Here is a 25,151-nt window from a genome sequence, read left to right as displayed (position 1 = left end):
AGGAGCGTCATCGACCACGTCACTTGGTTGTCTTTTAGCCTGAACTGCTCGCAGTGATTGCGGTAGGAAAAACTTACCACAAGCACTGCGAGCAGTTCAGATGCCTTTCGATGTACCCGATTAATCTAATAAATACTGGAGATGACGTGTGATGCGAACTGCAAAGGGGCGTCTTTACAAAATAGCGAGCGCATTTTTCGTTCGCTCGCTCAGACATAGAGGCGTCAACAAACCGCAAAGAGCGAGCGCCCAATTTAAATAGCCGGCCCCTTTTTTGGAACATCCGTCCGCAAATAGCGTCCGGCTCTGAATCAGGCCCTCTGTCCACTAGATAAGGCCTGGCTTACAGACACTATTCAATGGACTTGAGGTCAGGGCTCCATGCAGGGTAGTCTTGTTCTTCCACATCAAGCTTTGAAAGCAGTATTTGATGGACCTCTCTTTGAACACTTGGGGAACATTGACTAAAGCTACTAAAAATGAAAATGTAGGCGTTCCTAGTGATAATCCAGCAATGCTCGAGTAGTGACCAATGCACCAGAATAAAGAACAGATACTGAGACTAGCTGCAGACTATCATGATAGCCTGTGGTAGTTATAGTATTATACTTGTAAATCTGGAACATACTTCAATAATACACTAGATTTGGGTGTCGGAAGCACAACTGGAGCCGGATGTTGTAGATAGTGGAATTGGGTGCTGTGGCACAATAGAAGCAGGATACAGCAACTTAGAACTAGGTGCGGGGAGCACAATTGAAGGAGGCTGCTGAAGTGCACCAGGACTGAAGGCTGTAAGCAATACTGAGCAGATAACTGACGGGTGCAGAATCCTGTGAAGCAAATACCGAACAGGTTACTGGAACAGAATGCAGAAATGCAAAACAAAATCTGGAGCCAAGGTACTGATATTCAAGGAGAGAAGTTGTACTGGCAATGAGCTGTCAGCAGTTACTATTTTAAATTGAGTACCCTTAGCACTGATAGGTTGGATGACTCATGTGAACAGAGTTGCTGGAGACTGGTTTGTTAGAGTGCATCATGTAATGCTGTCCAAGATGGCGGCGCCCATAATGTAGAACAGCGGGAACTGCTGGGAGTGCTAGCCACACTTACAGGTTTGTCACCACAGTTGTCAGGGATGCAGCAGATGGCCAGCGGGAGTCATAGGTGGCAGTAAGGTGACAACGCTGGACCTGGTAATGGGGACACGACACCGGTGTGCGGTTAATCTTTCTTTAGATTTTGTGTATAATATAGAAATGACTGCACTGGGAGAAAGATAGTTGTTTGCAGGGGTGTGGTATAAGAGAGAGACAAAAATTAGTTAGACAATGTCTAGATCTACCCCAGTTGTTAGACAGTCAATAGATCGACAGGTACAAATGGTCGACAGGGTCAAAAGGTCGATATGGAAAAGGTCGACACGAAAATGATCAACACTTATTTTTATTTTTTTGCGTAAATACCATTCGGCCCCTTGCGGGCTCGCCACGCTGCGGGCACGGTGGCTCGCTTTGCTCGCCACATGGATTTATTCCTCCTCCATGCCCACTTGGATGGTAGGGAATGACGTTGGATGGTAGGGAATGACGTTGGACACTGGTTCATCTTAAGTGCCTAACTCTAAACCTAAAAAAATAATAAAATAAATGTGTCGACCATTTTCATGGTGACCTTTTGACCCTGTCGACCATTTGTACCTCTCGATCTCTTGACTGTCTAACAACTGGGGTCGGTCTAGACATTGTCTAACTAATTACTGTCTATCTACAGTCCGGCACCCGTTTGCAGATCACTCAACTTACAGATTCCACTCTCCTACTTTTATTTGTTTCCTTCCAGCACTAATGGAAAAATTGTTTATTGTAGTAGTGCATATGTGCCTTGTAGTAGCTGTGCGTTGTGCATTGGTTCAACACATGACTTGATATAAACTAGATATTAAAAACAATGCTGTGAGAGATGTGGATGGTTGTCCCTGATAGCCAGAGAGGCTGCAATTTTTGTTTAAACTATGTATTGCTTAGAACTAGAGTCCCGCTACTACATGATCACACACTTCACAGGCTGCACAAGTGCTCTTATTAATAGATTATATGCTGCAAATTATTTTCAAAGCCTATAACACACAGCTATCCCTGAATCATACTTTGATAGTCAGGGAGACTCCCTGAAATAGCAGCAATCTCCCTGGCTCCCTGAATAGTCTAGCAATCTCCCTGATTGCACCTTACCCCCATTATGTAGTTGTTATATGCTTTGAGGGGGAAACAAAATCAGATGTATACATTCAAATGGTATAATCAGTGCCATTTCCCTGCATTGGTTATAAGGCACAATGATCCTATGGCTACATGCATTTTCATATAAGGTTTCTCTTGGCCACTTATATGCAACCCATGTAAAATACAATACATGAGCAAGCCCTGAAAAGTATCAAAATGTTTTAATCAACAAGTAGATCTTAGTAACTGCTTTGGGGCTCTTTTTTTCATTTGGATGTAAGTCAGTTTAATGGCACGCCCGCCAGATATAGCAGTACACTCCACTTTACCGTCGCGCTCATAGGTGTTGCTTTCACAATCTCCCTGAAATGCTTTTTCATAAGTAGGCAAGTATGCCCTGAATGCACATGTATGACGATGGAAGACCATATTGTGTTGGCAACAGATGATACTCCTGTTATTTGTGGTGTTCTAGAGTGTTTTGTTGGTTGTATAGCAAATTAGCATTAGTCCAGGTGGCAGAGGGACTCTTGTGGCCCCTGCAACATTGTTCATGCTCCTCAGTACTTTTGAAATAATGAAAACCAGCCATGGGGACAGTCCTAGTGAGACAAGCCACAGTGGCAAAACAAAAAAAAGGTTGGGGTTAATATTTAACCAGCTTTCACCCAGAGATGGCCGCTTTTGCTTCTTTGACAATAAAGATCCATTCAAATGTCTAAGTCTTATAGCAGTGTCATAAAAGCATGTCTTTAGATTCACTTTTATTACTTCCAGTTGAAGTGATACTCACTCACTAGAGCACTAAGTCCTGTTATCACTGCACTGCGCAATTTGGGATCATGACTTCAGCCACCCAGCCTGTCTTGTAGCCTTTTCAGGCATTGTTGTGGGGTGGAGGGAATAATGTTGTCAGTTTGAATGGTCAAAGCAAACTCAGGAGGCCAATGTGCTTTGGTATTCCAGCTAACAGCTGCTGCTGTTCTCCCATAACAAGTCCTTTTCAACACAGGTGGGATCTTTTATACAGAGATTTGTCAGAGTTTTGAAAACAAACTCAGAAATTCTCATCGGGAATGCTTGGGAGGTGGGGGTGGGATGGGTGGAGAGGGGCCATTTTAATGCCTTTTACAATATTAACGGCATGGTGCTTCAAATGACAGAAAACGTCAGGGGAAATGTACTAAAGCTGGGTACACATTAGACCGTGTGTACCCAGCACGATCTTGTGAGCGACGGGACCCGGCATCGGCAAGTGCATACACACTTGCCGATGCCGGTAGTGACGGAATGGGAGTAGCGGGGGCCATGCTCCACTCGGCAGCATGGCATCGCTGGAGACCTCCTCAGATCTTTCTGCATGTTCAAAAGATCGAAGGAAGCGTCAGACAACCCGAGGGAGCGCGCATCGGCATCGTGCTTACACACTGGACGATATGAACGATTTGTCGGAATCGGCCAAATCGTTCAAGATATCATCTATTGTGTAGGGGCCTTAAGCCTTAGATAGAAAGTACCAACCAGCCAGCTCCTAACTGTCACCTTTATAGTTTGTGTATGAAAAATGACAGTTTGGAGCTGAGCGATTGGAACTTTGGGTGGGATGTACTAAAAGGAAAATGCGGGCAAAAATCAGAAAACTGAGGTTTCCTGAGTTCTGACTGCATTCCCATATATACCAAGCTCCGGAATGCGTTACTTTCCAGAGTTTGGACCCTGTGGGCAACACCATCTATAAATGGCATTGTCCAATAGAAGCCTATGGGCTTCTCTTTGCATTCCTCACAGAGTGAACCAGCCGGATCCCTGCCAGCATCCCCCGCGGCGTGCGCATCATATGACGCATAGACGATAAACCTAGAAGTCCCCTCACAGCAAAGGGCAGTTTTTTTCAGAACTGATTTTGTGATTTTACTCGCAATTCTAGGTACATACCGGCATTAACGCATAAATGGCATGATGTACGTCATCCAAAATGCGATGCGTAGTACCATCCCGCCCTTTATCTCTCTCCAAAGCTTAGTACATCTCTCCCATAGTCTCAATCACTCTGAATACTATGGACGTGATTCATTTGGGCGCGTGGTTTAGCAAAGTAAAAAAACTTGGTCCCAATTTTGGATTACTGCGGGTATGCGCACTCCTAAAACTGTGGTATCCAATTAGAAAAAAATGGTCTGCAAATCCTGCAGCTCGTAAAAAAAATAAAATAAATTATACTCACCTACCCGGGGGTCTCAGGTGGTCTCCGCAGCTCCCAGTGGGCTCCTGGAGCTAGGGGGGGCACAAGGGCTGCTGGGAGATGTAGTGCTCACAGTGCCAACTACAGGAGGGGAATACTCACATGAGTGGGGGGGGGTCACACACACTGGGGTTCACTCACACATGCGTGCGCGCACACACACACTTACGCACACTCGCATAAGACACCGCTTTGGAGGGTGAGTAAAGGACTAATTAAGCGAATTGGAAACTTCCAATTGCTTAATTAGTCCTCAGTCTGCCGCCGGGGTTCCAGAGAAAGTCCCGCTGATTTTTCCTAAAATTAACGATTTTAGGAAAAATCAGACTTGCTCTGGAGGTGCGAGAAAAAAGACGCGGTTACTTTGCAGGAAAAACCCTTCACCGCAGGCTTATTTTAAATTTCCTACCCGCAGTAGGGTGTAGTCCAATGTGGCCTGTTTATTGTATTTTATTTTGAAAACCATGGGGAAACGGCTCTTCTGTAACCCATTGTAGTAATGCAAGGAAATCTCCGTTACTGTGACCTCCCTGTCAGCATGTGCAGTCTGGCCATTCTCCTTTGTCCTCTCATTAACAAGGTGTTTTCACTGTGGAACTGCTGCTTACTGGATGTTTTTCTTCCCCACATCATTATTTGTAACTCTAAAGACTGTTGTTCTTGAGTTACTGACATTTGTGAGAGACTGAAACCTCCTTGTCTGCACCAACAGTCATTTCACAGTCAACATCACTTAGATCACATTTCTTTGCCATTATAGGGCGGAATTCAATTGTTTTGCCCTTCTATGCGCCTGACAGGAGCTATTCAATTGTTGCTCCTGTCGGGCGCGATCAGCTGCCAGTGCACCATTTCACCTCACACCCCCAGGCGGGTGCGAGCTGAAATGGGCGAAGTGACCTGTTAGGGCACCCAAACGGTACTTTTCGCGATCGCGTCCAGCACTTTGTTCGGGGGTAGCAGTTTTATGCGACTAAACCCAACCACTATGGGCTAGACCTGCACGAAAATTTGCAACAATTGAATAGTACCCCGCAATCTCCTGTCACTTTAGACGGGAGATTGGGCACGCTATAACAATTGAGTACTGCTCCTGGTGTTTGGTCTGACCATGCTTTTAAGCATAGAGTTGTTGCCACGATTGGTTGATTAGATATTTGAATGAATAAGTAGATGTACCTAATAAGTTGGCCACCAAGGGACTTGTATAGAGTTCGACGTAGATGTAGTTTGCGGTTTTTTTCGATCCCTCACATATTGCATTTTCCCTATGCCAACTGGGACGCATTTTGCGATTATAACTTAGAGGAATTGCATGGTTTGAAGGCGCAGTGTAAGTATCTGTAAAGAACAGTACGGTTTTCACGCAAAATTCAACCTTTTTTTTTTCCTGCTTGCAAATTTACTAAAGGTAAAGTCGGGTGAGTTAGACAGAGATTTCTCTCATCTCACTCGTAAAACTCGGGTGAGACAGCAATCTTGAATCTTATCACCATCGGGCCAAATCGGAAGTACTTTTCACCTAAAACAAACCTCTCTCAAATTTACCAAGAATCGGGATGGCAAGCTTGGGTGAGATAGGCGCAAACTCTCTGTCAAAATCACTTTTAAACTCTCAACCCCCTGAGCTGCGAGATGGTCAGAAACATACACAAATCACTGTGATTCTGTATGTTTCTTTCTGTAAATGGTTAAAATATAGGGTTAATTTGTTAAAAAAAATAACCTAAGGTCCCCCCTCCAAAAGACTAACTAGCCTCGGGCTTGCCAGCCTGTCCTGGTTCTTAATTTACATGGAAAAAAATGTGTAGGGTTCCACTGTAAATTACGAACCAGCAGCAGGGACAGAGCTGGTTTTAAATATATGGAGAAAAGAATTGACGTGAGTTTCCCCTGTATATTTAAAACCAGCCCTGGACCCTTCTAATGGGGGACTGATGCCACAGCCAGGGGTGCCCTTTCACCGGGCCCCACAGCCGCAGCATCAGCCATGACCGTTAGTCAGTCCAGGCCAGGGAGTTGGGGATCCCCCCGTTAAAGGGGTCACCCTCTCCAGGGCACCCCTGGCCTAGGCTGATAGCCAAGGGCTATCCCCGCCACCCCTGGGTGGTGGGTGGCGGGTTGATAGTGTTAGGTGTAGTGTAAAAATTTGAATTTTCATCATTGTCTTTGCAGTGGAACTACAGGTCCCAGCAAGCCTCCCCTGCATGCTGGTACTTGGAGAACCACAAGTACCTGCATGCGGGGCATTAAGGGCCCACTGGTACCTGTAGTTCACCTGTAAAGAAATGGTTAATATAACACACAACACACCGTGAAAATAAAGCTTTATTGCATCCATAAACACACTTACACACACTCATCTGTTTTCAGATGTGCCCGTCCCCTTGTAAATGTAAAGTACCCCAACGAATTACCTGTTAAAAAAGATCCAATACTCACTTGTATGTCCCTCGATGTTCTCTGCAGCAATCCAATCCGGGCTCAGGATACAGTGTAACATGCTTCTGCATGCTGTTACACTGCGCTAATGTCAGCTTGTGGGAAAGAGTTGACTTCAGGCCCGGGCCGCCGGCCAATCAGCGGCGGTTAACATTAGCGGCCGCTCATTGACTGGGACCCACGTGGAGGAGCTGCTCATTGACTAAGCCCAAGTGGGTCCCAGCCAATGAGCGGCTGCTAATGTTAGCCGCCACTGATTGACCGGCGGCCCGGGACTGAAGTATTGGATCTTTTTTTACAGGTAATTTGTTGGGATACTTTACGTTGACACGGGGAAATAGAACATCTGGAAACAGGTGAGTATGTATAAGTGTGTTTATGGATGCATTAAAGCTTTATTTTCACTGTGTGTTGTTGTGACCCCTGGGCTGACTAACGATCAGGGCTGATGCTGCGGCTGGGGGGCCCAGTGAAAGGGCACCCCTGGCTGTGGCATCAGTCCCCCGTTAGAAAGGGTTCAGGGCTAGTTTTAAATATACGTGGGAACCTCACGTTTTTTTTTTTTTTTTCACTGTATATTTAAAACCAGCTCTGTCCCTGCTGCTGGTTTGTAATTTACAGTGGAATTCTACACATTTTGTTTCCCTGTAAATTAAGACCCAGGACAGGCTGGCAAGCTCGAGGCTGGTTAGTGTTTTTTGGGGGGGACCTCATGTAATTTTTTTTATAAAAACATTTATCTATTTTTTACAAGTCTTCACACACAAGCAGCAAGCACATATCTCACTGATATGTGCTGGCTGCTAGCTCGGGAGAGATTTGCAGAGAGAAAACACTGCATTCTTGGGTGAGTAATCTCCTGCAAAACGAGTTACTCGGGAGAGTTATCTCATTCTGCCTCACAATCGGCAAACTTGTTTAGCCTCAAATCGCCTGTTGGTACACTTGGTAAAAAAAAAAGGGATTAAATCACCCGAATTTTGGAGAGTACCAGCGCGATAAATCACTTTGAAAATCGGGACCATCTCGAATCTTAGTAAATTTACCCCCTAAGGTCACTCCGTCACTATCTGTAGCTTGGAGGGCTGATATTGTGTGTGAGTGAGGGGGGCACTGCATTGATCCTCAAATCCTGTCTCCTTATGGAATCGACTGCCCTGTATGAATTACTGGTTTGTAATAATAATTTCTCATAACTTGGTTCTACAGCTAACAGGGCAAGGCTTTCTCAAAATAAAGATTCTACTAAATATAATCTACGTGATCTATACATTCTGTTTAATGGACTTGCAGACTGAAGAAATTAACAAATCACACACACACACACACACACACATTTTTAATAATGTCAAATAAGCATATTAACCAGCCTTTTGAAAATGATTATCATTTCAGGAATATGTTCTAGGTTCAATATGTTGAAATTCGGAAGCAAAAAGTGCAATGTGAAACAAATCATTCACATCGAGGCCTTTCCCCCACAGAGCTTTCAATCTAAAAGGACTATAGTAGACTTACAGCACCAACGTGAATGGTAACAAGTTATTAAGGGGTATATTTACTAAAGTGTGGGTTTCTAGAAGTGGAGATGTTGCCCATAGCAACCAATCAGATTCTAGCTATTATCTTATAGAAGGTGCTAGATAAATGTTGGGTAAAACCTGGTTGCTATGGGCAACATCTCCACTACCTAAAAATCCTCACTTTAGTAAATATACCCCTAAGTGTTAAGGGAAAAAATGAAAACCTGCTAGGGTTTGAAGTAGTGCACATTTTAACATCTGTTTTTATTATACTACAAAGAGGTGCTGTTCTTACAAGGTGTTTCGCAGCCACTTTTCAGTAGAGCAGCTCGCTGAGATAAAATAGCATACATAATGTGTGGTTGTGTGTTGTATATTGTGTCCATACATCTGCTTACAAACCTCTTTGTGAACATTATAATACAGCCTTTGCTAACAGATGTCTTGCAGGACAGGTAGTGGTGGCCCTTCAGAAATGGTTAAATATTTACTGCTTTGTAGTTCATTGGGCAAGGGTCCTGTGAACACAGTGACCTACGTGCTGGTGCCAGTGTATGTGACATTACAAGAGATGTGTAGCATGTAAGAGAATGCACTTTTTAATTGTGTACATGGTCTCTCATTTCATTTTGCAGCTGAGCCTTGAGCAGGCCCAAGCGCTAGCAGAGCAAGTTGAGATGAAAGCCAAAGTCGCGCAATCAGAGATCAAAGCCGTCACATCGAGGCACAAGAAGGCACTTGAGGAGAGGGAATGCGAGCTGCTATGGAAGGTTAGTAACATTTTGTTTCATGTTCACCATATCACATTTAACATGTTAAAGGTTTACTATTTAAGGTGCATATGGACCTAAGTATCTGTGCTGCGTGGCTTCATATATCGTTTTCCTCATATGTACATAAGTACATTCAAACGTACTTTAGCCATACACTACAGGTGAATTTAGCATTAATAGATATAATTTTCCAGCTATATACTTGTCTCCTGCTGTGATTTTGAAAGTAAAGCCTCCCATGAATGGTAACAAGTTGCGATATGCACCTTGCGACACGACGACGGGGGATCCGACTGCTGACATATCGGGTGGTCCCCACATACGGTGCGATCGGGTTGCTGACCCGCCGATATGCTGGCACCCCCCTCCCCCATAGCATTGCATGGGATCGTACATCGCATCCCCAGATCAAATGAACCTGCAGTAAGATGTGGAGGTGCGATGTACGAGCCCACGGGTGCGCGCACTCTCTGATATCATCCCCATAAACTGTACGATATAGCAGCGATATCGTACCAATCCATCGGATCGGCTGCTTTATCGTGCCGTGTATGGGCACCTTAAGACTAGAGGCAGTAAGATCACACTGGTACTACGTATATTTGGTGATCTGGGATTTTACAGATTGATCATGGCTACAACTTAAATTGAGCAAATAATTTGTAACATTCATAAATGTATTCTCTAAACATTTCAATGTATTTAGTGCACCTTTACCCTGTTGTCTAATACCATGCTCTGTGATGACCTTTACAAACGTTTATATACACAAAGGGGGGGGGGATTCAATTCGCAGAAAGTTGTACTGCTTGGCTTCTACTCCCGGGTAAAGTGCTGAGAGCTCGTCGTGGGTTGATTTGAGGGCTTCTAATTGTATAGCTTTGAGCACTTTACCTGGGAGCAGCAGCCGCACGGTACCACCTGTGGCTAATTGCATCTCCCCCAAAGATAGTAAAGGAGTTAGCTGTATAGCCAGACGTGAACATACATTTAAAATAGCGACTGTTATGCATTTATACCTGTCCCTGAAATATATTCACTTCTTGCAGATTATTGTAATGTCTACAACATACCTTCCCACATAACATTTTTTTTTTTAAATCTTGTATACAAACAATTGTATGTAACAGAAGGTTTGCTGCTGTTTTGTGATGCCCATGTGTTGAATTTACAAACAGTCTAAATTGTATTGCTATAAAGTAATTTATGGAAATAAGCTGTTGGTTCAGCAATACAAGCTGTTTTGAAGAGACTAGAGAAAGTTTCTTACTAGACTTTTCCCTAACACGGTTGTATTTGTCCATAGGTTGAAAAGATTCGTCAGGTGAAAGCCAAGTCTCTCTACCACCAGGTTGATAAACTCCACCAGGCTCTAAATAAACTGGACAGTACAATCAACGCAGTGCAGCAGGTCTTAGAAGAAGGTTGTTCGATGGATATCCTTAGAGCTCGGGACCGTGTTTTAGCACAGGTGCAAGATCTAAAGAATGCTAGGGGTTTATTACAGCTTCAAGAGGATGACCGGATTATGTTCACACCCCCTGACCAAGCTTTGTATCTTGCCATCAAATCCATGGGTCTAGTCAGTAGTGGGGCTTTTGCAGCTCTAACAAAAGCCACAGGAGAAGGCTTAAAACGGGCACTTCAAGGCAAGGTTGCCTCTTTCACAGTTATCGGATATGACCATGATGGAGAAGCGCGGTTATCAGGTGGTGATCTGATATCTGTTCTGGTGATGGGTCCTGATGGGAATCTGTTTGCAGCTGAACTAAATGATCAGATGAATGGTACATATTTGGTTAGTTACAGGCCTCAGCTTGAAGGAGAACACCTAATTTCAGTAATGGTGTGCAATCAGCACATTGAGAACAGCCCCTTTAAAGTCAGTGTAAAATCAGGTCGATGTTACTTGGGTATAGGTCTACCCTCACTTTCCTTTGGAGGGGAGGGAGATCATGATGGAAAGCTCTGCCGTCCCTGGGGTGTCTGTGTTGACAGAGAAGGATATATTATTGTGGCTGATAGGAGCAACAACCGCATTCAAATTTTCAAGCCGTGTGGTACTTTTCACCACAAGTTTGGCAGTTTAGGATCAAGGCCTGGCCAGTTCGATCGGCCTGCTGGTGTAGCTTGTGACAGTTCTCGTAGGATCATTGTAGCAGATAAGGACAACCATCGTGTTCAAGTCTTCACCTTTGAGGGCCAGTTCTTACTAAAATTTGGGGAGAAAGGGACCAAGAATGGCCAGTTTAATTACCCTTGGGATGTTGCTATTAATTCAGAGGGGAAGATCCTTGTCTCTGATACTCGGAACCACCGTGTCCAGTTGTTTGGTCCAGATGGGACATTCCTAAACAAGTATGGCTTTGAAGGTGCTCTCTGGAAGCACTTTGACTCACCGCGTGGTGTGGCATTCAGTCAAGATGGATACTTGGTAGTTACAGATTTCAACAACCATCGGTTGCTTATAATCAAGCAGGACTGCCAGTCGGCACATTTCTTGGGCACTGAAGGCACAGGCAATGGGCAGTTCTTGCGGCCTCAGGGTGTGGCAGTTGATCAGGAAGGCCGCATTATAGTGGCAGATTCCAGAAACCACAGAGTACAAATTTTTGAGCCTAATGGCAGCTTCCTGTGTAAATTTGGCACTCAAGGAAGTGGCTTTGGCCAGATGGACCGTCCATCTGGCATAGCTGTTACACCCGATGGCACAATTGTTGTGGTCGACTTTGGTAACAACCGGATTCTGGCCTTGTAATCAATTTTCAAAACAAAACTGTCTCAGGGAAATGCTATGAAGAACTGTATAATATACAACATCACTGAGCACCTACCTCATTTTTTTTTTTTCTTGTAAACGCATAAACTGTAATCTGCAAAAATAGAGCCTGTGAAGCATAAAAAAAAAATTGGGAAGAAAAATCTACCTCAAAACCTCTTAGAAGGAGGGGTGTTATTATATTTTATTTTTCTGAACCTGCACAAAATATCAACTTACCTCAGATATAAATAATGGAAGCAAAATGACAGATTGCAAGACTGCACCTGCTAAGAGAATATAAAAATCTCTTCTGAATAAGCCAGAAAGGGCTATAAACTTTAAAAGAATACCAGGAAAAAAATTATTGAAACGGACCTTTTTGTTTTATTTTTTTGTCTTATGTTGAAAACTTGTGTCCTCTTTAACCAAATTGTAATTCCTCCTTTACCTGTGCTGCTGCAAGAGAGGACGCCTTATATTACTATTACCTCAGTACGTTTTAAGATGAAAAATACCTCCAGATACAAATACTATAAAGTGTTTTTATTTTCTTCTGATCAAACTTCACTTACCTCAGTAACGGAAAACAATGTCACATTTCCTGTAATGATTATATACTGTTTAAGTACAGTGAGACCTAGTATAGTACATATCGATTGTTTAAGTCACTTGCTTGTTCCTCAAGCCCACGTTCATTTTGGCAAATTCCAGTCCGCGCCTGATGTGTGTGTGTGTGTGTGTGTGTGTTTGTTAATATTGCAAGAATGTTTTAACATGTTCCTGTTGAATACCCTGCAGGGGACAATTATTGTTAAGATGAAGCACAACATGTATAGGTCAATATTTTTTTGTTGAAACAACATACGAGTCTTGTGGTCAACACAGTCACGGAACTCCCAGGTTTTATTTTAAGTTATTCAGCTAAGCGTCATAGTAGCAAAAAGACAGTAATATATACACTATACAAGGCAGACACATATAAGTGTATTCGCCACTTCTACATCTGTTATGTTGAAGAAACTGCTATTGTGCAGACATAATGTTGTTAATGACAATGTGGTTGTTGTGCAAGTATTTAGTTTTACAAGTTAAGCCTCAATCAATTGCCTTTATTTCCATATTACACTAGAAAATGTTTATGCATCCATTACAGAAAGATTGCAATCTAACAGTATTTAGATATTTTACATTCATAGCCATGATTTCTGTCAGAAGCTTCGCCCATATTGTCTAGAAGACAAAATTAGATGGTTAGAATCAAATAATTTTTTTTTTTATATAGCATAAATGTTTTTGTTTTTTTTTAAACTTCCAGGGGAAAAAACAAGAATACTCATATTGCTGAGAGGTGCATTATCCAGTATGCAGTTATGTTTTGTTTTTATGAAGTTTTGTGGGATCTGATTATAGTTACAAAATTGACAGTTGCCGTTTTTTTTTGTTCTAAGTCGTTGCACTCCGTCAATGAGAACAGACTATGTATTTTGATGCCTCTCCTAGTAATGTTAAAAAAAAAAAAAAAAAATTACATTGTCTTTTAATCTTTACCTCCTCCCCCAACCAAAGACTTATAATTGTTTTCCCAAGTAAGAAAATAATGACATCAACAAATCTGCGAATCAAAAAATTATTAAAATAAATATAAAATTGTAATTATTATTATTACTACATCCTTTCCAATATTTTCTTGGAGGTAATTATGACCATTTCAGCACATGTGAAGAGGTGAGTGGCCATGATGAGGGCTTGGCCACATTCCTTTGGAGGTGTGGTTATTGCTTCAGAAGTGCTAGGTCTCATCTAATTCTCCTACACTTTAAGCAGTGACACCTCCCAATTTTAGTTGGCACAGTTGTGCTGATTACCGAAGTGGCAGGACTGTCGCTTCTAAATGGGGAAACTTAGACTGTAAACATATATATATATATATATTTTTTTTTTTAAATCTCCCCAATTTGCACTTCTTTTTTTTTTTTGTTTCTTATATGATAAAGCCTGTTTAACCCTGATCACCGAAAAGAAGGCTGAATTATGGGTTATCTGTAAAACAGTGGTTTAGCTTTAAGGATGTCAAGATTTACATTACTCACTCCGATTTATATTTTGGCTGCACTTAATGTTCTTAAGCCAGTTGGGTAGAAATATAATCCCTTAAAAGGTGTTTATATATGGCTTTTTAACTTGTGTTACTAGGTAGTAAAATGAGGAGTAGAGATTACTTTTTGTTGCTATAGTAATAAAGTCTGATCAGGTCAGCTCAGCTGTACTTGGCAATTTTCTGTCCTCCCATATATTGTGTCTAATACTGGGGATTGTAGTTCAGTGTGTGGATAGCCAAACGGTTTTTCAGCCAGTGCTGATGTTTGTTGTTTTTTGTCTTCCTGATACTAGATCAGGTGGATTTAAGGCAAAAAATTTAAATAAATGTTTTTATAGCCTTTCATACTGTACATGGTACACATACGTATATAAAGCAGTATGTGCTTAGGAACACTCTTTTATCCCTTTAGTCCAGTATGCAAGATGTTGACATTATTTAAACAGTATGGTTTTAAGCTAATTACCAAATAGTATGTCAAAGGGCTTGTTCACAATGGTATTTACTGCTCAGAAGACTTGTATAAGGATTTTTTGGTGTTACTGTGTCTGCTCAGACTGATGCTGTTTTGCATGTAGCCCCATGCTGTACACACCAATGACATTATAGGGGAGATGTATCGAGCCTTTGAGAGTAGAGAAGTTGCCCATACCAACCACTCAGCTTCTAACTGTCAGTTTACAGGCTGTGCTAGAAAAATGACAGGTAAAAGGTGATAGGTTGCCAGTAGCAACCTCTCCACTTTATTTCTCTTGGAGGTTTGATACATCTCCCCTTATGTGGCATATTCAGTTGGCCGCACGTTTTTTGCTTCAAAAATTACCTTGGCTATCTCAACCAATATTTCATTATTGCAGGTATGTGTGCTATCAATTCCCACGAAATATCCAATTGAAAAAAAAAAAAATTTGTTGCACTAATTTATCTCGCAAAACCATCGGGAAATGTTAATAAAAATAAATAAATAAATTGGAGCAGCTGGTACCCCCCAAAAAATGCAAAAAATATTGGGAAACAGTATAGATGTTTTACTGTCCCAAATAAAAATATTTTGCGCTTTTAAAATGCATGTTTTTTCCTTTAAATGCAAACAAATAAAACTAAAAAAAGTAGAATAAAAGGTGACTCTAGGATAATTTGAGACCAATTTAAAATAAAAAATGTAAAAAAGTAATAATTTTTCATTTAGATAAAATACTTTTAATTCAATTTGGGGTGCATAGAAAATAAATAGATTTTTGGGGTAATTTGTATCCACTTTTTATTCATCCCCAATAATATGTAATCATTGGCCAAATTAAGCTAATTCAAATCTTCCAATTGACTAATTAGTCATTGGGGATGAGGAGGTCCAAGGGGTTTTAAGAAAAGTCCCAACATTGTTACCTTAAAATAAGGATTTTCCCTGTCCTTTTTTTTTTTTTACCTGCTCTGAAGCTGCGAGAAAAAAACAGCGTTAATTCCTATAGAAATTAGCGCGGCTCAATTTCTCGTGGCCGATTGAATAGGAAAAACCCTGTGCTGTGGGAAAAATAAAAATGTTGCTCGCAATTGAATATGCCTCTGTGTTTATAGTGTAAGTGACCAACTGCAAACGTCAACCTCCCCCACTAAATTCAGAGAAACTGTAAAAGTTAGATGCTTTGCATGGCTGAGGTCAGGAAATACTCATGTGATCAAGCCCGCAGTGTTAAAAAATGAAAGGTGCAGTCCCGTGGTACTTTGTGTTTTCTATCAACCATTATTTCTATGTTTAAAATTAAACTTAAGTCATGTAGTCTTCATATTAACAGGTGAATATATTGCATGAAAACGTATTGACAATTGTAGTTTTATAGCAATTTAATTTTCATAGTATAAATATATGCTTACACAGTAGATTTGCTACAGAGTGAGCCTAGCACATTCCAGTGCTTCTGTTACATACACGTTGCTGGGGTAGCCATTTTGTGACTGTAGTGGGAACGTGAGAAACTTGTGGTCATCTCTGCATCCGGGATCTCTTATGGTACAGTTTACCCCATTATTTCCACATTGCACTAATGTGAACTGAATTACACACGTAAGGTTGGGTTTGAAAATAGAGACGTAACCATTTTAGCAAAAAGTTATTGCGGCCAAGATAATTTGGTTAAAAAGGGAAAAGAAAAGGGAAAAGCAGTGAAACAAAAAAGTACAGGAACATGATTAATGTATACAAATGCTACCTCAACATTTCATCCTTGTTTAGTACAGACAGAATCAAACACACATTCAGGTACTCCCTGGATTAGATTCAAAGCAATCACTTCTGAATTTAATGACTCTTTTATGCTACTGCTCAATTTTTGGAGGGGGAAGACCTTGGGGTATATTTACTAAAGTGCAGGTTTTTAGAAGTGGAAATGTTGCCCATAGCAACCAATCAGATTCTACTTAACATTTATCTAGCACCTTCTAGAAGATAAAAGCTAGAATCTGGTTGCTATGGACAACATCTCCACTTTTACAAACCTGCACTTTAGTAAATATACCCCCTTATGCTTATGTATCCTCACATTACATTACAATACTGCAGTTCCTTCTGCAAATAAAGGAAAACTTGGTTCCTGTTTACGAACCATATTTTATTAGAATGTTGTGATAATGCATTTGGAATGTAAAAACAACCGTTTTTGGTTTAGTACATTCCTGTTCCTTTTATTATCTGGAATTAAAAATTCTACAGATCTTCTAACTGTGCACCCTAAAAAAACATTATTTAAAATCTTAATTCATTCGTCACCACTTCTAGAAATAGTACGAAAGGTATTCATGAGACTGCACCTTTTAATCAGTGGAGTTTTATATATGCTTAACGATATGCTAAACCAAGCTAATCTCTGCTCACATGGGACATTGATTGTATGTGTATTGTGTGTGTTTAAAATACTTTTCTACCCATATCTTCCCTGTTTGTAAATCAAAATGTTATGTATTTCTACAAAGAAATCTAAAAACCAAAGAGGATTACTAATTTTATTGTTGTATTTTGCCTTTTATAAAAGTGCTCTTCCCATTAGGACAATACATGGCAAGTGTTAAAGAGGGGGTTTTGCCTGGCTGACTTTACAACACATTGTAACTAAAAATATACATCTTCTCTTTGTACGCTGTTGTTGGATCTGGCTTTGTTTACTCCTTTTTAGCAGCAAAATTGCGTACAGTAAAAATGACTTTGTGATTTGATCACTAGTTTAATATTGCTGTGCACCAAATTAAGTGTGAACCCTGCATTGACTAATTAAAATGTAGTTTAGGGCTGGTTACCCACTGGCATTAGGAAAATGCCAGTAATGTTGCCAAATGCACTCACGTTTAACATGAAGTGCTATCCAGTGCTTGCACTTGGTGGGTGAGGGCAGGGTCAATAGAAGTCACTGTTGAACCATATTTCACCGACTTGCAGTAAACTGAGAAGGACAGTGTGCAAAAGATAATGCCATGCCTCAGCCACTCACAAGTCTTTATGGGGTCTTGTAAGCAATCTGTTCCATCCCCTTACTAATTTATGTGCTGTAACTCACATTAAAAAATTCTTATACAAAGGTTATTTTTTATTTTTTTTATCCATACCAGTATATAAGGGGCCTTAGTTTACTTTCCAGGCCAGTTGAGTTATTCAAGGGTTTTTCACAATCCAACCAAGAAGATAAAACTTGCAGCTTATTTTGGGTACCTTTTTTAGTCTCCAATTTAATTTAAAAAAAAAAAAAATTAAACAACTGTGTAGAGTACTTACTGTACCATTTGGTAATTGCTGCCCTATTAGCTTATTGTAGACTAATGATTGTGCTAAAACAAGTTCAAAGTTGTTGGAGACATTGGCCATTAACTTAGATCACAATAAAAGTATAAAATACTGTCTGCAAACAAAATAGAGATCACTGCCATTTTATCTACAGCTCAGCTATAATGTGGTATAAATTATCATTAAATAAAAGTAACCGTTCATCTGTTTAATAGCCGGGTGTACTTTTATCACCTGTGGTCTTATCTTGTTTAGTGCTCCATTGTATCAAAGGACCAAGCTAGGTTTGGTCAGTTATGACTTTTTAAACTACTGTATTAGTGCTTTATTTTAATTTAGTTCATTATTGGTTTGGTTCACTATTCGCTTGCAAAATAATCACACTAAAATAACATTGCAAGTTAACACTAGTTAGTATCTATATGGTGCATATATTTCACGGTTGGGTAGTGATATGCACATACAATATGGGAATATAAACCAGACAGCAAAGCTCTAGCAACACGCTCATAAGTAGGATTTAGATCACCTGTAGTAACACTAGTTACGATCTATGGAAGCTATCTTGCTTTCATTTTCTATTTTTCCACAACTTTTCCACATCCCCTCTGCCTATAACAGCACCTCAGTGCACACTTACTGACTCCTCAGGTTGCCTAGAAGTCACTACAGCAACCTGGAATATTTTGGTGGCTATTGCTGCTTCCTAAAGGTGTATACACACGTAACGATTTTTTGAACGATTTGTCGTTAACGAAGTCGTAATCATTCAAAAAATCGTTCAGTTTCTGAGTTATAACGATGAACGATAATCGTTCAAGCGCGCTCCCATTTGTAGTTATCGTTCATCGTCCATTTCAGACTGTCCAACATAACTATTTTCATTAAGGGAAGGAACATTTTTCGTTCATTACACTTCAAAAATCGTTCACTTTTTCAAGGGAAAATCTGACAGAAAATCGTTGGTTACAAAATCATTACGTGTGTATGCACCTTTTAAATAATATTTAAAAAGCACCTGATGTGTCTCTCGATTTTGAAGGGGATCATCTATTGTTATATAGTAATTTTGATTTATCACTCAGAAATATTGAAATTATAAATGTCAGAATCACCATATTGAGGGACCATGGCTTTAAATTTAGCCTTTTAGTCCTATTCCAGAAGTTATAGGAGAAAAAAAAGACTGGAATAGAGATACACAATCAAATAACAGAAACGACTACATCTGTTATGTGCATTTAATATCGAAAATGTCACATAGAAAGTTTATATGCAGGAATTAATTTGATTACCCATTCACTTTTAATGCACTGAGGATGACTACATAGCTGACCAACTTAATTTTAGGTAATCCGGTTTTTATATGATGATTAATAAAACTCCTCAGTGAATTCGTGCTTAGCACTTGCCCATGAATATTTGTACTTCATTTCATCTAGGAGTGGGCGCAATATATATTTTATGTTATCCCTCTATGTGGTCAATCTCATTGTTGTCTGATAAATCATTACCTGCTCTCTATCCGTTTATTCCATACCTGGATACGCCCCTGTCCTATCTTACACTCAGTGATGTCACACATATCCTTTGTCAAAAAACCATGCTGATGTATTTTCACACCTAATTAAATTGACAGGATAGTATTGGAAATTGTGGGCAAGAGAATGAAAAGCATGGCATCCATACTGTTTTGGTCAGCTCATCAAGAACACATGGTGGTAAGATTCAAACTACCCCAGTATGGCGTCGCCCATCCAGTTGCACGGTGCACTAAAGCATTGCAGTAGGGCTTGAGTTCACAATGGGTCGTGTACATGCCCCTATTGGTCACGTCCCCTAAAAGTAATGAGACCAGACAGTTTTAGTGACAGACTTGCCCATAGGAACGTCATAGAAACTAGATAAAGATGCCATTTATTCTGTAAGGAAAGCCTGCACTATGGTGGGCACCAGTGGTTTGAACAATGTCAAAGTAGAGCTGTGCTTTATTGGATGCTAATATAAAAACAAAATATATGATTTTAAACAGAATGTGTGTCATAAGGTGAATACCCTGACTCTGTCCATTGTTGGATGATGAATAATTATGAATGTATACATACCAAGGTTCCAGACAGTCACTGGGGTCTTGTAAGTACCTTTCTACATGACTCTTGTCTGCATCAGAGCCAGGCAAGCATTTGTTTGGTCATAGAGCAGACGTCTCACTGAAACAAATACTTATTTTATCCTGCAGAGCAGCTATTTAGATCTATTTTCTTATGTGCATGTTTAAAAGAACACACACCATTTTACATGGGTTTTGTTGTTGCTTTAAGGTTGTGTTGCCAAAGCTTTTCCTGCATCTTAAAGTTGCTAAAATTAAGTGTTATTTCATCTTTAAAAGATACTGAATGACTTATCAACATTGTGCAAATGTGCTGTAACCTGTAAGACATTTTTACTTGTGTAAAAATATAACTTGTACTGAATCAATCAAAGCTTACCGTCAAGGTGTATCATGTTAGCCAGTCGCCCCTGTTGAGTCTTATTGGTAGTATCCCTCAATAACATACATTTGTAACCACTTCAGTGCCTTTCTGTCTTCTTTTTGCATCCTTCGTAAACGTTTTTCCAGCACTGAAGAGGTTAAGCCATCTACCTCCTCTTTCTACCAAAAAACTAATTACAGTCAAAACTCTGTAACTAATTACATTGAACTGTCTGTTGCAAATGAGAAATTAACAGGGAATGAAATCTAAAATCTTGAATATACATTTTAAACCGTTATTTGCTTAACCCCTCCACTGCTTAATTGTGTCTTCTATGTTGATTGAAAGACTTTTTATGTTGATGCCCCTACCCATGTAGGAAAAAAAAAATCTAGAAATAAGACCAAATTTTTAATAGGTACTCAGGAAAATAGCAAGCTAAAATGTATAGTGAGCTATAATTGCGTTAATTATTTGCCGAATATCTAGAGAAAACAGTCGTTGATTTTCATTTAGATTTTTTCCCCCAGAATTACAAATCTTAATTTCTAAGATTATATATTCACTGCAGACCTGGTATTTTCTACTTTCTCTGTAAGAGATTTTAAAACACTTGCATGCTTCAAAAATAAATGTGCTGTAAAACTTGTGATCATTTATTTTTATTTTTTTGCAGAATCACATGGCAGAGCCCTGTGTGAAGGGATCAATTCTTGACATTGTGATTCTATTTCACTAAATGTATGTGTGTGTATATGTATCTGTGTACGTGTGCATAATATATATATATATATATATATATATATATACATATATGTATATATATATATATAATGTGTGTGTGTGTGTGTGTGTGTATGTATATATATATATATATATATATATATATATATAATGTGTGTGTGTGTGTGTGTGTGTATGTATATATATATATATATATATAATTGCTCCAACCAGGTCAGCGGCACTCACAGGACTTCAATAGTGAGAAGAAAGAGACTGCAAACACAAGTGTTTTCCAACGTTTCAATTCATATTGCGAATTTTCGTCAGGGAATAACAAATTTGCTTTTTTGTTATTCCCTGACAAAAATTCGTAATATGAATTGAAACGTTGGAAAACACTTGTGTTTGCAGTCTCTTTCTTCTCACTATTGAAGTCCTGTGAGTGCAGCTGACCTGGTTGGAGCATATGTTTGGTGTATATTGTTACACACGGAAGGCACCTGGGCATGTTGTGTTTATTTGTGGAAGTGCCAGCTGATTTTTGGATATATATACAGGTTGAGTCTCCCATATCCAAAATGCTTGGAACCAGGGGTATTTTGGATATCGGAATATTCCGTATTTTGGAATATTTGCATAATATAAAGAAATATCTTGGGTATGGGACCCATATCTAAACACACAATGCATTTATGTGTTATATACACCTTATAATACACACAGCCTGCAGGTCATTTTATACAATATTTTTAATAATTTTGAGCATCAAAAAAAGTTTGTGTACAAACATGAAATTCATTTATGTTTCATATACACCTTATACACACAGCCTGAAGGTTATTTTATACTGTATTTTAATGATTTTGTGCTTTAAAAAAAGTTTGTGTACATTGAACCATCAGAAAGCAAAGGTTTCACTATCTCCGTCATACTAAAAATATTCCGTAATTCGGAATATTCCGTATTTCGGAATATTTGGATATGGGAGACTCAACCTGTGTGTATGTATGTGTATATGTGTGTGTGTGTGTATGTGTGTATATATATATATATATATATATATATATATATATGTGCGTGTGTTTGTATGTATGTATTTTTATTTACTTTTTTCAAATACTTTGTGCCAAGACCACATTGTTTTTTTATTATTATTTTAATGCTTGTATCCACTGTATATATTCTGTTCTAGAATAACAGAACTTGCCATGTATATTATCAATGCCTTAATGTAGTATTGGTCTACATTTTCCAGCAAGCAGATGATCCTGAATGCTGGTAGTTGAAGTTTAAATAACTTTTAAGGTGCATACAAACGTAACGATTTTTTGAACAATTTAACTATAACGATGTCGTTACAGTTCAATCGTTGAAAAAATCGTTCAGTTTCTGAGTTATAACTATGAACGATTATCGTTCATGCGCGTTCCCGTTTGTAGTTCTGACTGACCAACTGAACGATTTTCATTAAGGGAAGTTACAAAAATCGTTTGTAGTTCAAAAAGTCGTTCATTACACTTTAAAAAATCAGACAGAAAATCGTTGGTAACAAAATTGTGTGTGTATGCAGCTTTAGAGTTAAGGTGCATACACATGTAACGATGTAAGTAACCAACGATTTTCGTTCAGTTTTTCCCTTGAAAAAGTGAACGAAAATTGTTTTACAAAGTAGTTGGTTTTACTTTACATAATAAACGATTTTCTGTGTGTTGAAGGAAAAATGTATCAACTTCTAATGAAAATCGTTCAGTTGGCCAGTCTGACTGACCTACAAACTACAATCATGAATGATAATCGTTCCTTTATCGTTTTACACTGAACGATTTTTTGAACAATAACGACGTCGTTAGTTAAATCGTCCAAAAAAATCATTACGTGTGTACGCACCCTTAGGAATTCAACAGATACATTTGTGATATTTCTATTTTATAATAAAAATGGCACTAAAGACATAAAGCTTTTAGTTCTTATGCTAGAATAGTTACATTAACAAATTCCCAACATATTTATGGCACGCTCTTTCTCATAGTGGTCATCGTACAAAAATGTATGAAAAAATGTTGTTGTTTTTTTTTGTTAATGATCTCCACTAACAGTCACTGCAATGGCGTGTCTGGTAGTGATGAAATGTTTTTACGGGTTAAATTAGCAGACACATTCCATCAGTTTGATATCAATCCAGTGTTGAGTTGAGCCAGGTTGTCACAAATCCTGGGCTGCAAAATGAAACCTTGTACACTGGGCACATATGCAGTGCAAAAACTATGTTGCTGTCGGGTCACTTGCATACTGCAATTTGCATCAGAACTATGTTTTAAAGTAGACTTGATGCCTTGTAGTCTAGATTTTTAGTTTGTTCCCTGTTTTATACTGTAGCTATCCTGTGATGAGAAAATACTGTGTACTTTCTCAGAAATCAGTTTGACTACCAGGAGAGCATTTTATCTAGCCCAAGAAAAGCCTCCTCCACACTGCGCAGCAGTAGAGCTGCGAAATGTAGAGAAAGCCGTCCGTGCTGCAGAGCTGATTAAATGAACTCTCCTGTTACAGAAGGCGCTATGGGGGAGATTTAATTAGCCGCAGTAGTTTGCCGCTGGCTAATTGATCGTGGGGGACTATTCATTTAGCCCAACTTAACAGGGATGTCTTTTCAGGCCGAAAGAGACCTGAAAAGAAATCCCTGATAAGACCGCAGTTATTGGGGGATAACAGCAAGTTAACGCTTGAATCCGTGAACTTTTCACAGATTTTTGGCGTTAACTCACATTAACCCGTTCATTTAATGGGCGTTAACACAGGTATCGGGAGAAAAAGGGAGCCTAATTGAATAGCCTCCGGCTACCTACCTTTTTTTCACCTGATAATTTATCGGGGCTAATTGAATTCCTGTGGTAAAGCACAAATAATTATGCTAGATGAATGGTGACAAGTGTGCTGCAAATGGCTGATCTGGCAAAACTAGTCAGGTTCTAAAACAAGAAGCTTTGTGTGCGTTTGTGTCTGCATGGTCATAGACCGCATTTTAATGATTGTATTTACCTTGCTGCAAACTCAGGTTGAAATCTTTAACGTGGTTGGTCCTTTTGTGACTGAATCTCCTGCAATTGGATAGAGGGCCTTGTAGTATAGTTTTAACTTTCTTGTGTGTTTTTCCACAACATTATCATGTGTCTTGTGAGTTTTAGAGAGGTTTATTTTGATTTATTTTATTTTTTTTTGTTTGGGGGATAATATTCTTTGTCTTTTATCTTACTTCATATTCTAGAACTAACTTTTTAAGTATCACGGACAATCCACCCAAGAAAGTTAATTGCCTATTTTGTACTTTTACATTTGTTTGTATACTTTGGGTTCCTTTGTACCTTTATTGGTTAAAGCATCAATACCACATACCGTAGGTTTATTTTTTTTCTTTAATAATTAAAGTACCTTTTTTAAGCATGCATCCGATAATTTGTAGGACTATCTCCTTTTCAAAATCTTGTTGTGGGGACAAAATATGGGTTTTACAGTAGACCGCAGAAAACCATTTTTTCTTTTTTTTTTTCATGGGATTATTGCTTTGATGTGCCACATGAGCATGCTCAGAAAAATCAAGGTTTTACATGCCTACGTGGCAGTTTATGAATTTAAAGTAGTGTTAACTGCTGCACACATGATCGTGAGAGTATTTTATTTTTATATGCATAAATCTTTCTTTATATAATTTACATCTTGCTGGTGACAAACTGCACTGGCCTCTATTGTTACATTAAATTAGTCTTTATAGGTAAAAATCCAAATGTTGGCCCTTTGAACTGCTGAAAGGTGCATGTTTGAGAAAACATTATTATCGTGCATGACTTCAGTATTTCCTCATGTAGACATTACATAGCTGCAGTGACAACTGAATAATGAAATATTACTTAATTGCTTTCGTCACCTATACCCAGAGAAGTTAGACAATCGGTATCCTGAGCCAGTATTAATGAGTGCAGCTTATGAATATACAAAGTACCTAGCAAAATATTTGCATGCTCTGAAATGTTTGTTTAGCTTGCAAAATGGCTGCCTCTGTATGTGCAAGACATATATACAGTAACCTTAACTCTTTCACTGTCTTGAATGTGTGATGT

General features: G+C 39.3%; 1 protein-coding gene across 1 annotated transcript in view; it reads left to right on the top strand.

Moving 5' to 3' along the window:
* The window catches only part of TRIM71 (tripartite motif containing 71), a 92,005-nt gene extending 78,425 nt beyond the window's left edge, over positions 1 to 13,580 (top strand). Inside the window, exons 3-4 of the mRNA XM_088463569.1 lie at positions 9,071 to 9,205; positions 10,515 to 13,580. Coding sequence (XP_088319695.1) covers positions 9,071 to 9,205; positions 10,515 to 11,966 — 1,587 coding nt within the window. The 3' untranslated portion in view covers positions 11,967 to 13,580. The remainder of the gene's footprint in view (positions 1 to 9,070; positions 9,206 to 10,514) is intronic.
* The last annotated feature ends 11,571 nt before the right edge of the window (positions 13,581 to 25,151 follow it).

Source organism: Taudactylus pleione, unplaced genomic scaffold (assembly GCF_031769625.1).
Source record: "Taudactylus pleione unplaced genomic scaffold, aTauple2 ptg000053l, whole genome shotgun sequence".
Taxonomy (NCBI): domain Eukaryota; kingdom Metazoa; phylum Chordata; class Amphibia; order Anura; family Myobatrachidae; genus Taudactylus; species Taudactylus pleione.
The sequence above is the reverse complement of the archived record's forward strand: the minus strand, read 5'-3'. Positions and strand labels throughout refer to the sequence as shown.